This window comes from Notothenia coriiceps, unplaced genomic scaffold (assembly GCF_000735185.1).
Source record: "Notothenia coriiceps isolate Sejong01 unplaced genomic scaffold, NC01 NC01_scaffold00024830, whole genome shotgun sequence".
In the NCBI taxonomy this organism is placed as follows: domain Eukaryota; kingdom Metazoa; phylum Chordata; class Actinopteri; order Perciformes; family Nototheniidae; genus Notothenia; species Notothenia coriiceps.
This window is the reverse complement of record NW_011357531.1, coordinates 397,557-421,310: the sequence shown is the minus strand read 5'-3', so window position 1 is coordinate 421,310 and position 23,754 is coordinate 397,557. Positions and strand designations below refer to the sequence as shown.

The window sequence follows — 23,754 nt, the reverse complement described above, 5'->3', positions numbered from 1 at the left end:
TTAACTTTTTTTTCTTCTCAACTTTGTGTGGAAAAATGTGGGGATTATGCGGCCTTTTGATAAATATGCGGCTTTTTAAAAATCTGCGCCATTTGGCTGATTATGCGGTAAATTCTGCGATCGCAGAATCGCGTTTTTCTGGAGGGTCTAATTACTAACCTGACTCAGATGGTTTGTTTCACCAAACCATCTAGGAAAGCTCCATTGGAAGCCATTTGGAAAGGGCAGGGACTTTCAAAAATACTTGGCAGGTGATTGGATCAATCACCTTCTATCATGGGCCACTTTTGATTGGTTAACAATGACTTGTACATGTTGAGCACAGCACTTCTGATTGGTGTGGATGACTGACACACAAGAAGAACAAAAAAAAAGTTTTAAAAAAATGCAAAAAAGAAAAGAAAAAATGTTTAAAAAAAAAAAAAATGTTAAAAAAAATCGCAGGCTTTGCGATTTGATAATCACATCATTTAAAATCGCGATTTCGATTTAAAATCGATTAATGGTTCAGCCCTACCCCGCAGTGCAGAGTTAGATCTGGCACCTCTTAAAGTAATGGTCCACTTTCTAAAACTTGGTCCGTTTGTGGACTTGAACTGACAATATCTGATTTGGTGCTTTATCACTGTATTTATAATGAATATTTTCATCACGTAAGACCTGATTTGTAATCTGTGTGTACGATCATGTGTTTTCTACTTCCAGGGCATGGTGATGGTGAGTCCGGAGATGGATCCTACCATCTGCTGGATGTTTGAGGCTGAGATTGTGCTGCTCTTCCATGCCAAGACCTTCCACAAGGGCTTCCAGGTTACTGTGCACATCGGCAATGTGAGACAGACCGCAACTGTGGAAGCTGTGTGTGGCAAGGTTAGATCATCCAACTGTTGGAGTCTGAAAGATGTCCTCGACTTCAACATTCAGATTATGTCCGACAATTCTGTTTCTTAATGCCGTTTTATTTGTTCCTCTTGTTTTCTAATTGCTTTACCACAGGAGGAGCTGAGGACAGGGGAAAAAGCAGTTGTCGTGTTCAAGTTCCTCAAGCACCCAGAATACCTGAAGGTGGGAGCGAAGCTGCTCTTCAGAGAGGGCGTGACCAAAGGCATCGGCCACGTCACCAAGCTGCAGCCCATCGCCCAGTACCGGCCGTCCCAGAGCGAGGACGATGAGGCTTAAAGTTACTCTGAGAAAACAACAGAAAACACCGTCCCACCCAAAGACAAGGTGCTTTATAAAAGACTTCCTGCTTTCTCCAAAGGCCACTCTGTCCTGTTCTCTGCACATTCATTACTGTCTCAGGAGATCACTGTTTAATCACCCTTTTCCAAAGCCTTGTTGTCACCCTCCGCCTCGTTTCAGCCTCTTTTTTTTTTAACAACAGCTTATCTTTGTTTTTCGTGGCACTGATAAGAGGAAACCCCTCAGCCACCTCTGTCACATCGTGAAGGACACGTCCACAACATCTACCAACATGATGTTGAGTGTAAAGAACAGGAATGTGCTTTCACACAGCGTTGAAGTTCTGTTTACACAGTTTACACCTTAATGCACTCCTAACACGTGCTTTTAAAAAGATCCTCACAAACTCGCACTGAAACATAAATGCCAGTTTCGATATACCTTTGGCAGATAATTGTTTACAAACAGTTGCAAGTATGAGATGGGCATTAATGTGTTACCTGTTTCATCACCCCACATAGTGCCTGACTGATAAAGATGTTCTTACCTCTGCTTATGTATGTGGGATAATAGCAGACACAGCTGGTCAGTTTTATATAAGCTAAACCATCTTGCTATAAGCTTTACTAGTGCTGACTAAAGGAAACTCAATGTAGGTAAAGGACCGCATTTGAGGTACGCGGAGTAAGAACCTGACTGATTTTGCGTCAGCCTGCCAAGATCATTCACATTGGCACTCACTTTGTAAGTGGTTTGTTATGTCACATATGTTCAGATAGTTGTGTATTTTTTCTATCACGGATTATGCCTCACCTCACGATAGTGCAGTGGGACAGTCTCTCGCTGCCTGTCTTTAAGTGCTTTAGTTACTCAGGTCAGTTTAGATAAGGTATAAGACAGCATTCCACTCACAGAACGACTCCCAGGAGCTTTCTGTTGCTGGCTTGGTGAGAAGGAAGATAAATGAAAGGGTGTTTTTTCCCAAAGAGATGTTTGGTTATGGATTTTATATTATGTAAAGCTGCCTACTGATGTAGCTTTGTTTTAAAGCATTTAAAGGTACTTGACGTCGTCTCTTCACTTCAGTTACTGATGTCACTCACTTTGGGATTTTACACAGTGCCTAATGGAGCTACCGTTTGAGTAGTCAACCATTACACCCCAAAGTCTTACAACTTAGTAAAACTATCTTATTAAGTTGGTGCTAGATTCCTGTAAACAGCTTTTGATGTGTAGAAGAACACTTTGAAGATGAATGTTAGTTGCTACCCTTTGTTCGAGGCTGCTGTTGGCCTCATGTCTTATTATAGCATGTTGTTTCGACTGTAGCATAACCTGCTGTCCCACTGACGGTCACGATAGAGACAAAATGTGTGCCCTGTTTAGTTGCACACACTTTCTTGTTATGCTTAATTTGTGTGCACTCAGACAACTTATATGTATAGCCTTTATAAAGGGTATCAGGTTTTAGTTTGTTATATGCAACTTGAGTATTTTATAGATTTCTAGTAGTTCCAGATTTTACAATATATATTCAATCGCGTTTTTCACAGCCTTCCAAACACATCTTCACTTTTCTGAAAGTAGTTTTAGAGCCCTCCCTTAAATCGAAATAAAGTGTACATGTTGATCATTATTTGGGTGGAATGCAATATTTATGTACAGATCCAGTTTGTGTTCATGATACATGAATAAAAGTTGTATTGTCTATACCAGGTGCTTTTACCTTTTGTTATGTTTTTAGTAAACAACTAAATTGCTCAGTGTTTTCAACCGTGTCATCAAACACCCAGCATTTCATCTACTGGCCTGTGACAAAGTCATGACTCACTTCATACCACTGAGTTTGAAAGGTTATTCCATTTAACAGGCACTGCTCCTCCTAATGCGTTACACAGCTGATGCAAGACAACGCAAGAGTCAATTCCTCATTCAGCTTTCTTTTAGCGCCTTGAACAGGGTTCTTCATGGGAGGAAAGTGTAAACAACACAGGATGACACATCATAATGGTGCAACTGGACCCATGCTACTGGCAGTCTAATTCAAATATCTCAAACAAACATTTCCTGTATCCTTGAGCTCACAAGAAAACTCAGTATTGACATCCTCTGAGGATTCCTGCTCTACATGCAACTGATTAGTGGCCTCTGCTGGCACACCAGAATACTACAACACAAGGTGTACAACTACAGAAAACTTTAATAAGCATGTTTAAAAAAAGTATTGCCTTTCTTTATTTAGAATAAAAAAGCACACTTAACACAAAGTGCATAAGTAAACACTTGCTGTCATTTATACTCTACAATATAAGGCACATCTTTAAACAGGTGCTGTATCCTTTTACAAAATGGCATTCAGCTCTTTGGACTTTCTCTGTACATTTAAGTTTGTGTTTTTATTTACTTTAAAAAAAAAAAAAAGTGCTGCTCTCCAGCACATCCTCAGGTCTTCTTGAAAAAAGAATCCAGAGTGCCCGCACTTCCACCTTGAGAGCGATGCCTTTTGGGTTGTGGTCCTGACAGGCCTCTGGTTTTTGTCTTGCCACGTGTGGACTGGGCTCTGTGAGGAGTCAAGGAGGCATTGGAGGAAGAGGAAGAGCTGGGTGCTGATGAAGAGAGGGACTTCTGGAGGTCCAGGGCGAAGTGATAGTCGTTGTGTTCAGGCATTTCCCAGACGGACACTTCCTGGCCACAGCGCTCACAGTTCATCAAGTCCTCTTTAGCCACGCTGAAAGGAGGAGGGTTGGCTTCTGGATCAAAGTCTGTTTCATCCCGTAACTCTTCACATGGTGCCTGCTGAGAGGAGCTATGTTTTGCCTCAAGGTCTGACACAGCAGCAACAGTGTCTTCTGAGGCATGTGTATTGTCAGGTCCAGGCTTGAGTTCTGTTTCAGGTGTGTTCAAAGTTAAGGCTGAGTCCCTTTCAAGTCTCTTCTTGTGGAAGAAAGAGGACATTCCAGAATTGGAGCTGTCTGAAACATTTTTAAGGTGAGAAACCACAGAGGGAACAGGAACATTGTTATCTGCCTCTAACTGACTATCAGCAGTTTTGATAAAGGAGGAAGATGGGAGAATCCCGGTGGAGTCTTTATCCTCGACCTCCTCGTCTTCATCTTTTGTAACCTTCAGTCTGTGTTTCTCAGCTGCCTTTTTGAAAAGGGAATGGATGGTGGAGGATTGTTTTTCTGAGGAGTCAGTTTTCAGTTCAGAGGGTGTCTGGGTTGAGAGCTGAGAGGTGGGGAAAAGACTCTGGCTTGAAGACACATCAGTGGAAAGAAAGCCAGCAATGCCCCCTGCTGATGGAGCATCACTAAATTTGCTAGCTGAGATGTGTAGCAGGGTGAGGGGTGGAGTCCTGGGGACATGATGCAAGGGAGAGCAGAATAAGTCACACAGCATTCCTTCAAACAATGACTTCAATTGTTTGACAGTGTTGTTCATATATTCAATTACCATGCTGCCNATATTTGTTTTTAAGCGACCCAACGGAAGTTTATTGTAAAATGCGGCCATGGGGGTGCTAGAGACGGGAACATGTTGATCCGACCTTCCTAGCCGGAGATATGGCCGCATTTTACAATAAACTTCCGTTGGGTCGCTTAAAAACAAATATCGCAAATCGAATCGCAATATTTGCCAGAAAAATCGCAATTCGATTTTTCCCCAAAATCTTGCAGCCCTACTGCGGGGGTCCCCTTTAACAAGGCACCACACCCCACACTGATCTCCTAGGAATGCTTTAATGCATGGTTTAAAGTCCACTGTGTATGCAGGGCTTGTACATGTGTGAAACCTACAAGTTGATTCAATTTAAACCGTCCCTTTACATGTTTTCTCTCTAAATATTAAGAAAGGCAAACAGTAGAGAGAGAAAGAAAGAGTTAGAAGCCTGACCTTGCGTAGTAGTGAGCGTTCGAAGTTGCCCAGGGCGAGTGTGGCCGCCTGGCCGGCCCTGAGGACCCGGCACGCTGAGCGGTTTCTTTGGATGCTCTCGATGGTTAACTTGTGGAACTGGCCCGAGTCTGTGGGCCCTACCACAAGATCATCTCCCTCACGGCAAATACCACTGCACATTCAGAGAGGACAGTTGGTCAGTTGGTCCATAATAAACAGAAAACAGTGTTGTACAGATGAACATAAGGTTAGCATGTCCACACACTGACCTGGACAGAGTTCCTCCCACCACAGTCCCCACCTCTGGCACTGTGTAGATCTCATCCACCTGTAATAATGCGCACTGGTGTCAGTCAAAAAACATGTGTATTTACACTGCGTCTGCAAGAGGGGGCCAGCTGATCACTTCCATGCATTATTAAACTCCATCACGGTCATACCTGAAACTCAGTTAGCTGTTGCATAAGCTCCTCCTGCTCCTTGCTGTTGCTGAGAGGAGGGATGATGTTTAGAAAGACCTTGATCAAGTCTAGACTCTCTCCAGTCACACAGGACAGGGTGAAGATGGGTGTGATGCTGCCAGAGAGTAAAAGCAAGTGATCAGAACACATACTTAACACACACACATAAAGCCGCTGCGTAATAACAACAAGTTTTCCTTTCTTTGGAGTGTTAAAGTATTGTGTGAAAACATTCATAATTAATTAATAATCAATTTACAAAAAACAGATGATGTACAACCTGAGATATCGCGCTGATCTCTCGGCTACAACTAAAAACAGACGGCCTATGTTTACCAACCTTGAACTAGAGATAATAAGCAGATTTTTTTATTTCCCCTTCCCCTATCAAGCAATCAATTGGTTAAAAACTAGATATAATTTCAGTTGACAAAGATATTCTTTGGTTGACTACAGCCTTACTGGTCAGTTTTCACATTATACTTTTATACGAGTGTTACATTATAGAGTGGGCACTCACAAAACAAACAGTTCATTGACACACTCGGTTATGTTTATCTTATTTTTCCATACTTGGGTGATTGTGCGAACTGCTGTGCCGCTGTGACGGCATCGTCCGTGCTGCTCACAACCATGGGCACCTTGTTACAGCCCGGCTGCTTCAGGACACGCTCCAACTGCCGCACAGTGCGCTCCACTGTGGCCCGCATACAGAGGTCCACTTTACTGATGACGATGAAGATGGGCACCTTCAGGGCCATGGCAATCCCAAGATGCTCCCGTGTTGTACCAGCTGGAAAAGAGAAAGGAGAGGAAGAAGAGATTTTGTTAGATAGGGCTTCTTAAATGAGTCAGTTAGGGTTAGGGCACCACTTCACATATTTAAGCTAAGTTTTACAAGTGCACAAACGCAATATTGATTTATATTGTGCATGATGTTCATATACAGAGGAATTTGCAATTAATGGACATGAAACGAAATCCACATCCTTGAGGGACAGGACTGTTAACACTGTCTCTTACTGTGAGTCAGAGGATCAAAATAGCATGTACACAAATGATAAGAACAGATAGAATGTACCATGACGTATGATTGTAGCCATCAAAGGTCGGATATCAATACAGGAATATTTAACACTTTATATTAATTATGTAATTTCTGTTTTAAACACAGACTTCTCACAGGGGAAGCAGAGTCCTGGAGGCATGGGTCCTGTTCGTTTGTAAAGGACGACGTGTGAGAGAAAGTGATATTGGTACAGTGTGTATGTTTATGGAGATTAAGTATCAGCTCAGATATAGCACTCAAGGCAACCTACATCCCAAAAGAGTTCAAGGGGACTGACCCATACAGGTTGACAGAGACTTAAATACCCTCTTCTCCTCATCAGCTGAGCAGCGGGTTGTTTTGCTGGGTGTGTTATTTTCAGTGCATCCAAAGTCAAGGTGCATAGGAAAATATCCTCACCCTTCGTGTAGGTGTAAAGATATTTGGCTCGTCACAGATATAACCTAAGACAAGCCCTATGCATTACACATATTCATTTCCCTGTTTTATAATTCAAGCTGTTGCTCTAGGGTTGCAGACACTGTGTTCCCTTTCCGTCTGTCACGTAGCTAAGGAAGTCCTCGTTCTTAACCCCATTTCCCCTCACCCTAAAAGACACCCACACAAACACAGCACACTCTACAGGTTATCCAGCTACTACCACAGGTTGGTCTGAGAAACATGTGTTGTGTCCAAGGCTTATGTTTCATCTAGATGTTTTTTTACCTCTTTCAAAAAAGAAGCAAAACAGAAGTATGGGTTCCTCATCACCTCGTGTTATGTAAGGCTTTTGTTTACAAAGCACAGGGATTCTTTACAGGAGGTCACACGTAGTTAACATTGTGTTCTTATCTGGTGGGCACACATGCTGTGCATTCCAAAGCGCCCAACCCCTCCCCCTCCTGAAAGAGATTATGCACAGCCATTAGAGCCTGTTTTACGTCAGGATGGCCGAGCGGTCTAAGGCGCTGCGTTCAGGTCGCAGTCTCCTCTGGAGGCGTGGGTTCGAATCCCACTTCTGACAGGATTTTGTTTTGCAAAATGTAAAAAACCCAATCAATTTGTATAATAGTATTAAAGCAATAAACATAAATAAAGACAGTAAACAAGCAACTTGTCTTGTACAAGCAAAGCAAGAGCAGCATAGCCTGTCCAACCGGTTTTAACTGGTCAGGTTTCAAAAGTCCTTTCTGGAACTTAGTGGTAATTACTTCCTGCACTCAGTCTCAGCTGCTGTTATCATAAAAGGTCTGGGTTGTTGAAAGCATGTGATGCATACAGAATTCAAATAATCAGAATACGTTTTGCAAATGTTAGGTCAACGTGACAATAAATTCTCACTAAAGACAGCGCAGTGCAAAGTTCATCCCATTAATTTTCTATGGGACAAGAACGAAACGTTAAAAGTTGGTTGAAAGTTGAAGATTTTCAGCTTCATGCAAGGAAGGAGATACACAGAGTGACTTCCAGCAGGTCAGAGGACTCTAACATTAATGGATGGTATTTGAGTAGTGGCAGGCAGGGACAGCAGTGGCAGTGGAAGAACGGTGGTCAGTTACATAAGATCAGATATCACATGCAAAGTCACAGCTGGCCAAGTCTACTAAAAGTGTACACAAACATAGGCTCTCCGTCAGACTCGCCCTGCAAGTGTCTATTACCTGCCTCTCTCCCTGTGACAGATATACTTTCAACTTGTCTTTTTTTTTAAATAGTAAAGTCACTAGATTAAGGGCACAAATAAAGACACCACAACACTTTTATTTCAACAAACAATAATGAAACTGAAATGAACCAATGAATGCTCACCAATGCCGGTATTTGCGCTGACGACCAGCATTGCGAAATCAGGACAGTAGCTGGTGAGGCCAAAGATGGTGGTCTTCAGGTATTTATGGTGACCCGCCAGATCTATGAATGTGATCATTTTAGAGGCACTCTCACAAATCTCCTCTGCTGTCCGAGACTCGCTGTAATTCACAACCTGGGAAAAGAAGCCAATATGTATTGAGTGTCATGATCTAAACTACAAACCATATTCCTCAGTTATTCATTTGAAATATAGCTCAGACTAGATTAGTCACTCACATTACACGAAGAAGCATTAACAATACATTGCATTCATAATAATATATTTGTTTTGTAAGTGCTTTTACAGGTGCTCAAAGTCGCTTTACAGAGGTAGTAAAAAAAGGAAAACAAATAAATATAGTAAAAGTCACTTTCAAGTCGAGCAATAAAACAACAATCACACATTAAAAGCTAGTTTGACGAGGTGAGTGTTTGAGGTGAGGTCCGTGTCAGGATCAGTCAATTAAACTTTCTTTCCTCTTTATATCACTATTTAGAAAACCATATCAACTTGTCTGAACTACTTGAGTATCTTGATAATGAAACCCTGTGATAACCACAATGTTGTGTTTTTAACTTGTGTTGCTATTTATAAAACAAATATGAAATAGGATATTACTAGAAAACACATTATTTATTTGCTGCCTTTCGATCTTTTCTCACCTCCCCTTTGCTATTGAAGCCAAGGATCTCAAAGCTGATGCTGGAAGTGCGTCCAGTCTGGATCTCATGTAGATGTCTGAAGAGGTTTAGCCTCGCTCTTCCCCGTCCATTGTCCAGCTCCCCCTGTGTCAGGACACCTAACAGAGTGGACTTTCCCGAGTCCACATTACCTATAACAGCTACTCGCAAGTCCAAGAACTGCAGGAGAAACACACAAAGAATGAGCAGGGTTAACATTTGAATTATGAACAACATCAACAACATCTCTTCACAGTGGCCCCAACTTACCTGCTGGTCATCTGGCACCTTGCGGATAAGAACTTCAGCAATTTTACGAGGCACATCCGAGTCAAAGTCCACCTCTCTTTCTCTGAGAACAGTGATGTCGGCTCCAACCCTGTTAGAAATCAAAACACAAATACATAATTTAAGTTTGGGGTTTCAATTGTGTAATTACAAGTAACCAGGTGTTGCTTATAGTATGCATTCACATTGGCAAATTGGACAATTGCTTTGTTGTTATTAGCAGATTTAAACAGTGTGTTTGGATAGGCTTGTGACTTGACACCAAACAGTTACAATACACTTAGCTTCCAGTAAAATGTGAATTTGGAAACTTGACTTACTTCTCTGCCAGCTCATGGAGCGTATTTAGTGATGTTCTCAAATCTTCCTCTGATAGTCCCGCCAAAATGCCGTTATCCTCAACACCTATTTGATAGACAGCTTCGCCTCGACCTTCCTGCAGTCGCCATTTCATCTGCGTAGCCAGGTGCTCGAAGCGGTATTGTGTGGGGTTTATTAGCTTGAGCTAGAAAAAGGAAAGACAATTGAAATTTCTGCTGAACTTAAACCTGGATGATAGAGATTAAAATGGGTCTCGTCCGTGGTTTAATACTTGTAGTGCAAATAACTAGCATTACAAACAGTTACTGTAGGGTTGGGGCTATACAAACATCTTATGTACAATATTGCATGTTGATCTAGCAGGAGAGGCAGCAGTGCAGATACAATACCTGCTCTAGCTTATCCACTGTGGTGTTCAGTTTTCATGGTATATAATGCAAGAATGCACTTATTCTGACATATTTTACTATGAATAAAACCATCATATATTTTTGAACACAGTACAATCTTGAATGACACATAATTTGCTTACCTTGTACTCTATATTTCCCTCTTCAGCCTGATAGACAAGGAGAGAAAAAAAGAGACAAACAGAGACAGAACAGGAACAAAAGCTGTCAGACAGTAGTGAAGTGAGACAACGGGCTATTGATTTGTTAAAAGACACAAAGAAAAGCAATCTGACTGAATGAGGGGTCATTCTGTGAATAGGTTGTCACCGAGAACTATACAACCTGCTTAGCTAGCCTTAATACATACATTCTTAATGTATAACTAGAAAAAGCACACGCATATCTAAATGTTAGCTAGTAACTCAAATGTATACTAAAAAGTGTGTTCACTGCAAAACAATGGAGCTGGTAACAAAGATGAGAGAACCACTGAGGCCATGGGGTATGTTGAGACATGTCCCATAACACATAAATATATGAGCATAGAGCTGGCAAAATGCTGCTTATTGCTTACCTTTAGGGAAAAGATGCACAAGATAGTCTTTATTATATATTATGTAAAAAGTTATTTATAAAATGCTTTTATTTTGCTTTAGGTTAAATTAATTTCGCTTTGAGGTCAACACTTTTTCAACATTATTTTGTCATGTTATTGAGGGATTCAATGTCAAGTATGTAATTGTAGGTATTACTCGTTGTAAACAAGTAATCAGTGTGTAGTAACACAGTGCTGAGTAAATGCCAGGGACAGTAATAGTAAGATTCGCTAGCTTTGACCCGACAGAATACACACCGCCCCCCTTAACATATTTACAAACACAGCTGTTCCGCCTCCGTTAGCTAGCTAGCAAAATACTAGCCTTCAAGCTGCTATTAATGAACACAGTGGTCTTTTTACTGTAGAACTACTGGGAATATGTGTAATGTAACGAGCATTGTTAAATTAAATTGCTAATGTAAGCAGAAGGTATGCATCTAATTCATTTTCCATTAAGTTATGGTTACCGACGAGCTACGTGTCACTGCCTGTTATGTCCAACACAATTCAAGGAAGCATATCTGAGCTCGGGGACAGGGAATGTATTATAACTTGGAATTAGGTCGTAGAATGCCTCAACATGAACACAATGACATTCAAAATTACAATACTTTGCTTCGTAATAGCTTTAGCTAGCCGTGAAGCTAGTTGTGGGCTTAATTGCAGGCTTACCTCGGGAGGTAGATATGGTGGGTTGTTGCTTGGTTTGAAGTTGCGAGCGAATCGCGATTTGGACTTCTTGTGCATCTTTACACATGATTTTTTTAGGGCTACTCCATAGCTGTTTCCCGGCAAAACATTGGACGCAACATCTTGAGATCCAGAGTCATTTCCTGAACCAAACAACTCCGATACCCGCGCATCCATCAGCTTATTTTGGGGACTTGTAAACTTACCACTACCTGGTTTTAAATGCTGCTATATCATTAAAATAAACCTCAGCCCAGGCTTGCAGGTGATGGTTTTTGAGACGAGTTCTTCTGCTAGTGGTAGCTTACAACCCCCAAAATAAAAACAAAGGACCGACCGCCCGCAAACTCTTCAAACCGAACAATAACAGCCCCGTCCGACACCGTCGCTTTGAGTTTACAGCCTGTGTACGTCATAGCTCTAAATGCCAATGGGGTGTGCTTGATTTTAACAACTTAGCAGCGCGAATGGGCGGTTGAAATAGTTTTCCTACTTCCAAAAGTATGTAGGTTTAAACCCCGCCAGCCTGGCTACGCAGGTTCTCACAGCGGTCAACCACATATTAACTCAGTTTCACACAGGTTTGCATCAGACGATTCCAAAAAATTACACAAGATCAAAAAATATGTCATCAACTTAGTAATATACCAATATTTTACCCATAGGTTACATTTTGAGGCTTTGCTTATTCAGTCGTAGTACATATTAACGCAGATTAAAACTAAAGTAACCAGCCTGTTTTGAAAATGTAAGAAGTAGAAAGTACAGGTATTTGTGTTAAAAATGTTAGAAGTAAAAAGAAAAATGTACTTAAGTACAGTAACAAAGTATTTATACTCCACTACTTCCCACCTCTGCATATTCATAACATTGTGGAAATATAATATTCACATATTCTGATAACACAGAAAAGATCAGATAATAAAAACGAAGTGGTTTTTTAGTTTTTTCCATAAAGGGTAGGCTATGTTTCATTAACTCACTTAAAAATACGTGTTAATCAGTGTGACGTAGATGACATTAATTTACTTTCTGTTTCATAATACAGTAAATACACCGAGACTGAAGGCCGATACCCAACCCAACCCTAGATTTAGTTTTGGCTTAACCATTAATGTTGTGCATACTAACATTAATTAATTAATAATCATCTTGCCTATCCAACAGCACTACAACAGAGATTTCAGTAGAAGGAACAGGAAGGCTTCATATTTTCTTGAAAGTGAATGGATGTAAAAACAATATCACATACGTTATTAAACTACTTATCAAAAAAGATTGCATAAACCGTTTTACATTTTCCCAGAGTCATACATTAATAACACTTTAAGACAGACCTTTGTATTTCGAAGTTATGTCAACAGAATGCTTAGGCTATCTTTAGTTAATTGTTTAGTGTCTATGAGATCAAATAACATATCAAGTAAGCATCCAGGATTTGAGCAAAACAAGAAATAATCTTGAGGTGGCGCCTTTTTCCAAGCTTTGTGTGAGGGGAGTCCCACAGTCTGAGACTTTGATGAATCCCACAGTATTGCAACGATAACACTGGTTTAAAAGAAACATATATGTAAACACATTATTGAGTGGTTATATTGTGTTGTCCATAGAGGACAAGAGCACCATCATGTGTTGGGTGGAGTATATAACCCCTATATTTCTCAAAACTCCATGGACATCTGACGCCTCTTGAGTGGACAGAAAGGGTTGCAATAACAAATATTAGTACATTAGACAAGGTTCAGAATTATTATAGGCCATCATTTGTGAAGTGGGTCTAACTCCATAAGTCGGTATAACAATTTTCTGAATGTGTGGACCTTTTGAAATGTAACTTAGACTAGGTATGGTTGAATTTATTTAAGTCATTTGTCTCGGAAAACAACTGGTCTAGATTTTGAATTGAACAAGTTGTTGCCAGAAAGCATTTGCTCCAGTTGTTAAAATTACAGATAATTAGTTGTGAATTTCCCAACATTATCACATCCTGTGTGATTTCTTACGTTTATTTGTTCCTTGGCATTTTTGCAATTTTGTTTTAACTGTATATTTGAAACAGAAAGATACACAGGCTTTTAGAATCAAATCACCATTGCTGAATGTTAGTTTGACAGAAAACAGAGTAAGTAACTCAGTTCTTTATTGTCTAAACTCATTTAAGATTAGTTGCACTTCAACTCAAGCTGATCTTTACATTTTTCCTCCAGTAATGTAAAATCCCTTATAAGTTATTATATTGTTAAAATGCTTATTTCAACACATGGACTTTTGCACAAAGCTCAAGACAAACACTTCATCTAAACTCTGCCTGCGCTTGTTCCTTCAAAGAGACTAAGATCTGAGAAAAGTCAGCCAACTCCCCTGTGGGAAATGAATACTTTCACAGTGGGGCATTTCTGAAATCCAACGCTGATTGGTCAGCCAGCCTCTGTGTCAGGGCTCGGCACATTCAGTCCTCACTGAGAAAACTGTTATGGGAAGGTTATCAGCCTCCAGTTTCTTCAAACGTCCACATTCACACTCATACACAAACAACACTCTCTTGGTTCAGCTCTTTCTGTCAGCATGAGTTTTCCACTGGTGATTCTGCTCTGTGTGGGACTTCTGCTGCAGACTGCGGGGGCCGTCCATATGGATAAACTAGCAGACAACAAGATTTGTGGAGATGCAGAATGCTCATGTAAGTCAACCCCCAAATTGAAGAGAAGCATGGAGTTTTGAGATGTTTGTATGTCCACAAAACTGTAGTTAAAACCATGGCAATCAAATGCATGTTATTGATAAGTTGTTGTAAATGTATATTTCCTCTTTTTCTGTGCTTTTTTAGATGTTGTATCCATGGCCACAGTCCTGGATGACTTCATAGCTCCTGACTGCAGATTCATCAACCTTAGGCTGGGTCAGAAGGTTTATGTGTATTCTAAACTCATACCAGAGGAGGGAGCCGGCGTCTTCTGGTCTGGAAGTGTATGTGCATTTGTGTTACTAAGTGCAGCTTACAATCAGTTATAAATGCAAGAGAGGACATGCAGCAGCTGTTACAAACAAATAGGATTGATCTTGCTTTCCTTTTCGACAAGAGCAAAATGCCAAGAAAGACATTTGACATTTGGTCTTTGAAGCTAAATTTAACACACATCTTGAATACATTCAAATTAAGCCAGGAAGGTCAAACGCATTGAGCATATATAATGTGGTGCATTTGAATTTTTCAGAGAGAACCTGTCATTTTTGCTGTCAGGTTTACAGTGAGCGCTACGTGGACCAGATGGGCATCGTTGGATACTTCCCTGCAACTATGGTGAACGAGACACAGAAGTTTATTGAAAACACCGTTAAGGTTGCCACAACTGTGCGTATATTTATCTCTTTTATAATAAACATCTCAGTCTAAAATATCTGTAATATCTCAGATGCATACTTTCTGTTTCTGGACTGATAGGTGGTTGTCAACATTAATCTTAAAATCCCTTCTTTTTTTCAGAACATGGACTTCTACTGTGATTAAGATGTGACAGACTGAAGCCTCTTTGTTCTGCTTTAAGTAGCTATCGCTTTTAACAAAAAGAAGAGAAGACAGTTCTTCACTCAAGCCAGTGTCAGACCATGTCCCATTACATCCTGTGGTGTTGTCTCCAGCTGGAACAGAAACTTTGACACTCCATAGCCCACAGCCTGACATTTATCTGTCCGTCTTGCTTTGTCTAAACAAGTCACTTTGCTCAATAAAACATTGTTTGCTATGTCAATCCAAAATGTCCATCATTTGAAATGATAAGAATAAGCTTTCCAGATTGCTACTTTAATTGTTCAGAATGAGCAGTTGCAATTGTATTGTACATTTTTGCTGACACTACTGGTCTTTGTATTGCTGTGAAGACGTTCTCCTGTTATTATTAAATTACATTTGTAAGCCAGTGCAGAAGGTTTCTTAACACGGTTGTCACAAAACTACATGCATTGCACGCGGTAGGTTATGATTCCTTCTGAATAAGCAGGGAAAAGTCAGCTGCTTGTGTTCTCTTTTTCAAATGAATAGTAATCTTTCAGAGAAATAATTGCACAATGACATATCTAGTCATATATTTTTCATTTTACCTTTTATTGGCATGACCATTCCTTAAGCATGCGTAATAGTCAAATGAAAGCAATCTATAAACAAACTTTTTACACACAGGTTGATTTAAATAATCTCATAACCAAAGAGATACAATGGATTGTTATACAAAAAAATGACATAAACAATCTATATAATAGAGTATATTTAAATTAACTTCATAAATAACAAAATCCTCATTACCTTGCAAGCTTTAAATATGATACAGAGGGTGATTATATTAGGTTGCATGACAATTTTTCACTCGTCAACACTTACATGCTATATGTCTATACTCTTTGGTTTGTTTACAATTATAGACAAATGTTGCCTCATAATGAATTCTGTTTGACCACACAGCACCAATAATTTAGTAGTTGTTTTTTGTTGAAAGATGCATCTGCAGTTTGGCTAAAAGCTCCGTTAGATGTCTCATGTTGCTTTAAAATACATCAAAGTGCCAGACAACCTTTACAGCTCACAAAGGCTGCAAACTGCCACTTATTAGAGTAATGACCTTTTCCTTGGGATGGTGTTACTTCAAGGTTCACTGATTTTCTATGGAGCGTTACATTACATTAGTTATGCAAGTGTTTTTACATTATTTTGTATGTACCATCCCTCTAAATCTTATCTAAGTATATGTCTGCCTGTTTGTCTATCCCTCTCTCACACACACGCAGCTTCCAGAGAACAATCACGATTAAAGATGGCCTGACATATTGTCACAGTTAAGTATATCTTAAAGAATGATTTTAATCTCCTTTTGATTGGTTTTGAATCAACAGTAACTCTTCTGCATGTGTCATAGCACCCACCCAGACACAGTAGTGAATGTAACATCTCAATCTAGTAATCTACATTTACATCCGCGGATTATCAGATCCAAAGATGTTTCATTTTGATAAAGAAAGTCCCAGTGATTTTGTTTATATTCTTCAGAGCTGCCAGTTCTTTTCTGCCTCGTGCATTGATTTATTAGGCCACGGGATACGGGTTGTTTTCCTTATTTTATTTCTGTATGACCTGAGGCATTCTTAGAGAGGCAGGCTGACGAGTTTAGGAAATAGGTCTGTCACAAATTACGATCAATCCCTCGTCCCGTTTCTCAGCCCAGATCAATATGAACCTGTCTCCAATGTGGACATCTACTACAAAATGTCACTCAGTATAAACATACCTGATGCATGCCTGAGGGTCTCTTAGAGCAGAGAGAAGAGAGAAATAGTTTGTAAGGGATCTATGGAAGTAATGTCAGTTCATAAAAAACAACATCTCTGTTAATGTGAGATGATATTGGAAGGAAATTGGTGTCATTACACACTACGTACAGAGGCACTGAAACCTGAAGTCAATGGTTATTACAAGCAATTGTCCAAATGCTCAGCATATTTTGCAGTTGTATGTTGGCCTATATGCAAATATTAAAAAAATATGTATCACAGTAACTCACCCCAGTCAATCCTCCATCAGACAGCTGTAGTTTAAGGGGGTTACCATGGAGACAGGGATACCGTGACAGAAGAGATTGATGTGTGTGTGTGTGTGTGTGTGTGTGTGTGTGTGTGTGTGTGTGTGTGTGGGGGTGGGGGGGTGTGTGTGTGTGTGTGTGTGTGTGTGTGTGTGTGTGTGAGAGAGAGAGAGAGTGTGTGTGTGTGTGTCTGTGTGTGTGTTTGTGTGTGTGTGTGTGTGTGTGTGTGTGTGTGTGTGTGTTTGTGTGTGTGTGTGTGTGTTTGAGCGCGTGTGTGTGTGTGTGTGTGTGCGTGTGTGAGAGATTGATATGTGTGTGTGTGTGTGTGTGTGTGTGTGTGTGTGTGTGTGTGTGTGTGTGTGTGTGTGTGTGTGTGTGTGTGTGTGTGTGTGTGTGCGCGTGCGTGCGTGTTTGTGTGTGTGTGTGTTAAAAGGAGCAGCTGCCAAACGCAGGCCACAGTGGATTTGTTTTTTTTCCATCCGGTGTCACACCCACACCTCTGTGCCCAGCCGCTGAGAAATCAACTGCTTCAGGTCTAGTTAGCATCTGAGTGTGACATTTCAGAACAAGCCTTTTTTTTTTATCACATGCCAAAACCTCACGTTTGGCTTATCCGGGTGATTCTGTGAAACAAATATGCAGTCCATTGGTTTTTAAATCAGAAGAGTCATATTACTTCGTGATTCAAACAACTGTAGTGGATTCTTTTTTAAAGGATGAAGCAATTATGAAGAGGCAACATGATAATAAAAACAGCAACATCTAATCTCACAACTTTAGGTGAGAGCAGTTCCTGGAAAAACAAAACACCTCAGAGCAGAATGAAAGTGTCTTTTCTGTTTCTGAAAAACACAACCTAACAAGGAAATAAAAATGAAGATTGAGTTTAGAAGAACATTTGAAGTGTAAACGTATTCCCCAAATAGGGGATGACTCAGGTTTCATAGAAAAGGCTTATTTATTTTCAAACAGAACGTGTTTTTGTTCCATTGAGTGGACACATTTACTCTGACAGACATACTTCAAGGTGATCCACTAGAGAGAACACTTTATGCCATGTTTCACTAGAGGAAAAGGCATGTATCTGTTGTGATTGACTAAATCAGTATTGCCTTTCAAGTTACTTCAATGATAGTGTTTGTCGGCCTTGATTTTTCTCAAGGGTGACAGAAAATGCCAACTCACTGCTTGTCTGAACTAAATCAATCAATCAGTCAGAACAAATCAATCCCGGCTGAAGCCTGAGGATCAGCACCGTCCTCCTTGCTTTATCAATATCTTTTACATTCGGACATGTATTTGTCAGTCCAGTTTTGTTTCAAGAAGGTGTGACCAACAACTGGCATCTTCATGAGCTACTTCAGGGATAACAGCAATGACTATGTAAGGGTTTAGAAGAAAAAGTGCAGCTTCAATGATATTCTTTTACTTTCACCATTTATATATTCTTCTCTCTTGTTCTTTTTCTCTCTCTGTCTGTGTTATATCTCTGACTCACATAATTGCACAGGCTAGTGTAATTCCCCCCATTTTCTCTGTCACACATCCACACAAAGAAACCATTGATTTCATTTATTGTGTATTCAACCCTCAGAAAATCTAAGGACACCATTGTATATACTACTTGGCTATTACTGCTGTATTTCTTTTTTTTGAAAAGCAATATTAACCTGTATTTTGGAGAGTATTCTCTCTCTACGGTGAGAGCTTATGTATAGAAATAATGGTCTGTGAAAGGTAATTTGCTCAATGGGGTTGAAAAGATGAAAACCGTCTGAAAGGGTTAAAGTCTTTTCAGAGTGTGAATGAGTGAGGTATTGATGATTTTCATGTTGTTGCTCGTCGCTACGGTAGCTTGCCCTACATTTTTATCACACCTGAATAAACCCATTTATGCGAAACAATCTTCTCCTCACCTTCCCATCCAAAGAAATCAAATTCCTTCCATTCTTATTCCCTCTGTTTGGCCTGTCACCCTGGTTACCAAAAAATATTTAGGGTAAGACTGTGTGGTGTTTGTGTGTGCGGGAGGGGGGGGAGGTGTTTGGAGGCTTAGTGGTGTGTAAGAAGACCTTCAATCAGGATCCAAGGAATGCTTTGTGTAAGCAGCTAACCGTCTCTAATTGGCTCCTTCATTTCTTGTAGGTCAAAAGGTCATAAGGCCAAAAGAATACGTCAGGAAATGGTTGATACCCTGAAGGAATAAGGCGCAGCCATTAGCCTTTAATTATAAACGGAATATTTAGCGTCTAAGTCACTGATAAAGGTATGATGAATACATTATTAAAGGTCAAGTAAATGGCTAGCTTACAACAAAATGACTGTATGTCGTCAACTGGTGGAAAGATGTCACCATTGGACGAAGGTTTTTATGTCACTCAGACTCCTTTAACAATGAACTAGCTTTTTTTATTTTTAGCCAAATGGTGCCCGATTAGCTTACTTCTCCCTCACTGTGAGTACCCCTCAATAAAACATTCCTGCATGCTAACCCATTGAAATCTGGCAAAGAGTTTACACATCACCAGTTCCAGACTGGAAATCCACCTGTTACATCTTGGCAGATTAATAATAAAAAAAATCAAGGTCTGACTTATTCAAGGTCTTGCTGTTTCAGTTTATATCTTCATGGGTGATTGCACGCACTGTCGCTTTGTGCAAAAGTCGCTTTGCATAAATGTGCCAGCTCATGTGATGTGTCCCTACAAAAAGGTGTACAATCAGATTGCAATTGAAATGAAAACATGTCTGTCTCTCACAAAGCCTTGAAACGTTCCTTTATTAAAATATCCACGGACCTTGTTGAAGTAGCTGAAATCAATGAAGCTGAATGAGGGTTTGTTACAAAAGACCACAGTTATTCATGACTTCAGTGGCATCACTCCGACTTGGAGGTCACAGATAACTTACAATAAGAATTACAAAAATATCAGATTTTAACTAAATTAAAAGGATAAATAGGCTTGATTAACAGATGGATCAGTGACTCTCTTTTATGTTGTACCCATTTCTGTTTCATCTACTTTGTGCAAACAACACTGGGTTGACGTTAACACAACATGTACTCTTTGCTTCACCACTGCGGTTGTTGAATGGTAAAAAAACATAAACACTTCACTGCCATGCGCACTCAGCCTAGTTTAATTTGAAACATAATTGCCGTGATGGCTGATCGAAAGAGGAGCAACATATGGAGCTATTTATAGATTTAGCATATTGACGATGTGTTCACCTCATACATCATAGCCCTCATGCTCTACATAAAAGAACACAAGTAATTTAATCAGAATAAGAACAAATATCTGTACCAATATCTATCATTGCGGTATATAATCATAGATAGGTATCCCCTCACATAGCCTACCTTAGAGTCATATCTACGCATTCCTTCTAACATAAATAATGAATGTGTTTAGGTAACACATGGCTGGAGGTCTTGGAGAATGCTGTCTGCTGTGTTGAAGCCAACATGTCATGACTACACTTTGTCTCTATAGAAAAACCCTTTAAATCTAAGTAAAAGCATGCTTTTCAGTGTATTTTTATTATATGAATACAAATGATTCACTGTGTGTTCTTACATTTTATTTCAGTATAAAAACACCAGAAAAGCGAATTAACTTCCCTCATCAAAGGTAGAATGCTTGAGTCCTCCCTCAAAATGTATTTTTTGTATAATGTATTTTTAGGGCTCTTAGTCATACTAAATGACTATTTTCTTCTTACTGAATTCTGGTGTCCATTTTATCAAGGAGTTTGCCTGCATTAGTCTGACAGATTATTGAAGGCAAAGAGAAATAACCGGCTATCATTCCCTTAATTCCTGGCTTTCCGAGACGCAGAAAGCTTTTATCAAAAATCTTCTGCGTAGCCTACTATCTTCAAATGTTTTTTTCAGAGGGGTTTTTACACAAGCCTCTGAGCTATGAATAGGCTGAGTGTTTGTCATGACAACCAATTACACATGACAAAAGCAGTGAGGCCAAGTAAGGCAATTAAGTGGTGAAACTAAAATTGTGTGTTGCATGATTGTGTGTTTCTGCTAACACACAGCGCTATGACGCTGCGTGGAGTTTTATATATTGGAACTTTTTATGTGCTGTGCTTCGTTTCTATAATTTTCTGGTGTTGCCGATATCATTTTGATGGTTTTATGTTTCTGTATTTAAAAAAGCAATCATAGCTATTTTGTTGTCATATTATAAACATTGTAATTTGAATCAAACAATACAATACAACAGTGAATGGGCATAGTCATCCAGATGGGAAAATAATGGCTAAATGGCTCATTGTTTTTAGATAATGCTTGTTAACACACCATTGTAAGAGAATAACTCAAAATGAAATAAATATTTTTCAATGACTAATGATTTAATAACAATAAACAGCAAAATTGTTCTTTTAAGCTCGGCTGTCAGTAAAAAAAGTTATGTTAATCACTGAATTATTTTGCAGTGGTTTATTTTTTAAGCATTACAGCTCTCATTTTGAATGTTGAACCTCATCATGCGGCACACAGCTGTGCTTGGTCTCTTAGGTTCAGTCCTGTTTCCTTTAAGTTCCATATCTCACTCCAGCAGCCACCCGAAGCTTGTAGCCAGAGTGACATGACAGCTGTAATAGAACTAATAATTATGGAAAAAATGGTCGCAAATTACTCAATTTGTTAAATGTCAGATCATAGCATGCGTGCGGTATAGATAGAGCATGCACACACATACATTAGAGGTTTTACAGCATGAAGTTGGCGGGTTATTTGCGTCACCTCGTGTACATCAACGTGAACGTGACAATCAAGTGCCAGAATTAAACGCCATCCAGCTTTGTACGAGCCACTAGCCCCTTAAAAGGTAGGCAGGCTATCCCAGAATGCATGTTGATGCTTTACAGAGCCTGTGGGAAGGTTGCAGATGAACCAGGTTTGTTAAGCTTAATGGTCCTTGTATTGATTGGCTGGGGTATCCTCACAAATCGCAAGGGTAGAATGAGCAATGAGATTCTCATTGAGGATCGCTAAATGCATTTGAGCTTGTAGTTTTATTGACCCTCCTGGAGCGGCCAGCGCAGGGTTTATTTACACACTCTGCTCGCATCTTTTATTTACACTGGCACGATGGGTCTGTGTAGAAGGTATTCAGGGAAGTACTGCACATCATCCAGTGCACAGAGATGACTGATTATAATGAAGCCTTTAATCATATCTAAAATAAAGTGGCTATGGTTAGTAAAGTTGGGCAGCGTAAATAATGAAACTATATGCAAATGAATTACCTTTACGCCATTGAATAAATGAGGCTACACTGAATAAACGAATCAGCCCAGGAGAGAACTGTTAATTAGCTGCGCTGGCTTCACAGTCAGCCGGCAGAATGGCAGGCTTATCGCTGCTGTCAACTCGGTGCAGCCACTGAGCCATAAGGAGACTGTGGCCGTTACTAATCCCAGGCTGGATCAGACGCTGCGAATTCTCACATCTGTGTTAAGAGTCTGATGAAAGGTGTCAATCTCCATGTTTCCGTGAGAGTCACTGCTGCAGATTAAGTGAGCGCCGTTCACAAACACAAAAGGACATAATCGAAAAGAGCCGTCTCCCAGAGCCACCTGGAAAAACATGCTCGTTCAATGCACACATACAATAGATTGTTTTTTTACGCAGCATTTCTCTGCAACCACTGTAACCTTTGTTCTCAGTAACCAGTGCTTAAATGTCAAGTGGTTGTGTTAATGATTTTCCGGGAAATGTTTATTCCCTATTACCCTTTTTATCAGAAAATCTACTCTTTCATTCATTCCTTCCTGGCAATTTGTTTATGTTACCTAAGGATAATGTTTTAAAAAGTGCTCAATAACGAATATGATTCTATTTGTTTGTGACATAGACATGTTCACACTGTGCCCTGTCTGTGGCCTATGAAAAATATCCACTGTTTGCTTTCTTAATGGACTATGCTCTTTAGCAGCTAGTACACAGGGCAGTTCTGGAAAGAGGCTTGGAAACCTCTGAGATACCATTACCATTAGCCCTAATGTCCTTTTAAAATGGAAAGAGCATCAGAGCCGCACACACACAGACTGCTGTGCATGCTGTCAAGTAACACAACATCATTGTCATCATATTCTGCCAAGGTCACTCGGTCTGTCCCCTTCCTCTAGTCCCGGATACATTAGCCTCTTAGCAAAACGGTACTTTTCTGAAGCTGAGGAGCTGACGTTGAGCATTTAATTCCCCAAATCCCATCAATTGCAGTGGCTATAGCTAGCAGTATTTGTGTTGACGATGACACTCTCAAAACTGTTTCTAATGACCAAACAAATGAAAAGGATGAGCTCTTTGATTAGCACACTCTCCAAGTGTGTTTTCTGTTTTAGATGAGAACATGGAACTCAACAGGATTTGTGACACCGATATTTGTTACATGGTGATTATTTCATGTTGTGCCTCAAAGGTCAGGCCGTCTCATCAGACTAAAAAGGTATGTGATAATATTCCAGACACGTGCACCAGATGTGGGGAAGAAAAAGGCACACTGTTCCATTGTCAATGGTTATGTCCAAGAATAAAGGAATTCTGGGAAGAGGTTAGGGTAACAGTACAGAATATTTTATTGATCAACTTAAAGCTGGAACCAAATATGCTTTTACTTGGCCTATATCCGGATGGACATAATATACAGCGTTATGAACAAATCTTTATAGATATCTGTTTTGTTACAAGCAAAAAGAGTGATTGCTTTAACATGTGGTTCAGGGAACTTTCTCTATGTCTGCCTTTAGAAAACAT

At 39.9% G+C, this 23,754-nt stretch overlaps 4 protein-coding genes and 1 non-coding gene across 5 annotated transcripts; 3 read left to right on the top strand and 2 right to left on the bottom strand.

The window, feature by feature from the left end:
* The first annotated feature begins 664 nt into the window (after positions 1–664).
* On the top strand, positions 665–2,892 carry LOC104955829 (GTP-binding protein 2). Its single transcript, XM_010783221.1, has 2 exons — positions 665–870; positions 997–2,892. Exons 1-2 carry the CDS (start codon positions 709–711, stop codon positions 1,177–1,179), a joined length of 345 nt encoding a protein of 114 aa, XP_010781523.1. The 5' UTR covers positions 665–708; the 3' UTR covers positions 1,180–2,892.
* On the bottom strand, positions 1,367–4,638 carry polh (polymerase (DNA directed), eta). The gene has a single exon (XM_010783225.1). The coding sequence runs from the start codon at positions 4,636–4,638 to the stop codon at positions 3,625–3,627; it is 1,014 nt and encodes a 337-aa protein (XP_010781527.1). The 3' UTR covers positions 1,367–3,624.
* Positions 4,639–4,841: 203 nt separating this feature from the next.
* LOC104955828 (GTP-binding protein 2-like) lies at positions 4,842–11,795 on the bottom strand. Its single transcript, XM_010783220.1, has 10 exons — positions 11,389–11,795; positions 10,259–10,285; positions 9,726–9,910; positions 9,388–9,496; positions 9,100–9,297; positions 8,395–8,569; positions 6,111–6,330; positions 5,517–5,652; positions 5,346–5,404; positions 4,842–5,248 (listed from the first exon to the last, which is right to left on the bottom strand). Exons 1-10 carry the CDS (start codon positions 11,581–11,583, stop codon positions 4,993–4,995), a joined length of 1,560 nt encoding a protein of 519 aa, XP_010781522.1. The 5' UTR covers positions 11,584–11,795; the 3' UTR covers positions 4,842–4,992.
* On the top strand, positions 7,527–7,609 carry trnal-cag (transfer RNA leucine (anticodon CAG)). Its single transcript has one exon. It is a non-coding gene; the product is annotated as a tRNA-Leu (tRNA).
* A 2,076-nt stretch (positions 11,796–13,871) lies between the features above and the next one.
* Positions 13,872–15,155, top strand: LOC104955827 (otoraplin). The gene is made up of 4 exons (XM_010783219.1): positions 13,872–14,086; positions 14,234–14,373; positions 14,648–14,758; positions 14,891–15,155. Exons 1-4 carry the CDS (start codon positions 13,972–13,974, stop codon positions 14,912–14,914), a joined length of 390 nt encoding a protein of 129 aa, XP_010781521.1. The 5' UTR covers positions 13,872–13,971; the 3' UTR covers positions 14,915–15,155.
* Positions 15,156–23,754: the final 8,599 nt, after the last annotated feature.

Coding starts and splice junctions, on each gene's coding strand:
- LOC104955829 (XM_010783221.1), top strand. CDS start 709: ATGGTGATGGTGAGTCCGGAGATGGATCCTACCATCTGCTGGATGTTT. Junction 871..996: donor TGGAAGCTGTGTGTGGCAAG/GTTAGATCATCC, acceptor GCTTTACCACAG/GAGGAGCTGAGGACAGGGGA.
- LOC104955827 (XM_010783219.1), top strand. CDS start 13,972: ATGAGTTTTCCACTGGTGATTCTGCTCTGTGTGGGACTTCTGCTGCAG. Junction 14,087..14,233: donor TGGAGATGCAGAATGCTCAT/GTAAGTCAACCC, acceptor GTGCTTTTTTAG/ATGTTGTATCCATGGCCACA. Junction 14,374..14,647: donor GCGTCTTCTGGTCTGGAAGT/GTATGTGCATTT, acceptor TTTTGCTGTCAG/GTTTACAGTGAGCGCTACGT.
- polh (XM_010783225.1), bottom strand. CDS start 4,638: ATGGTAATTGAATATATGAACAACACTGTCAAACAATTGAAGTCATTG.
- LOC104955828 (XM_010783220.1), bottom strand. CDS start 11,583: ATGGATGCGCGGGTATCGGAGTTGTTTGGTTCAGGAAATGACTCTGGA. Junction 9,497..9,725: donor CTCCATGAGCTGGCAGAGAA/GTAAGTCAAGTT, acceptor GATTTCTAACAG/GGTTGGAGCCGACATCACTG. Junction 5,249..5,345: donor GTGGGAGGAACTCTGTCCAG/GTCAGTGTGTGG, acceptor CTGAATGTGCAG/TGGTATTTGCCGTGAGGGAG.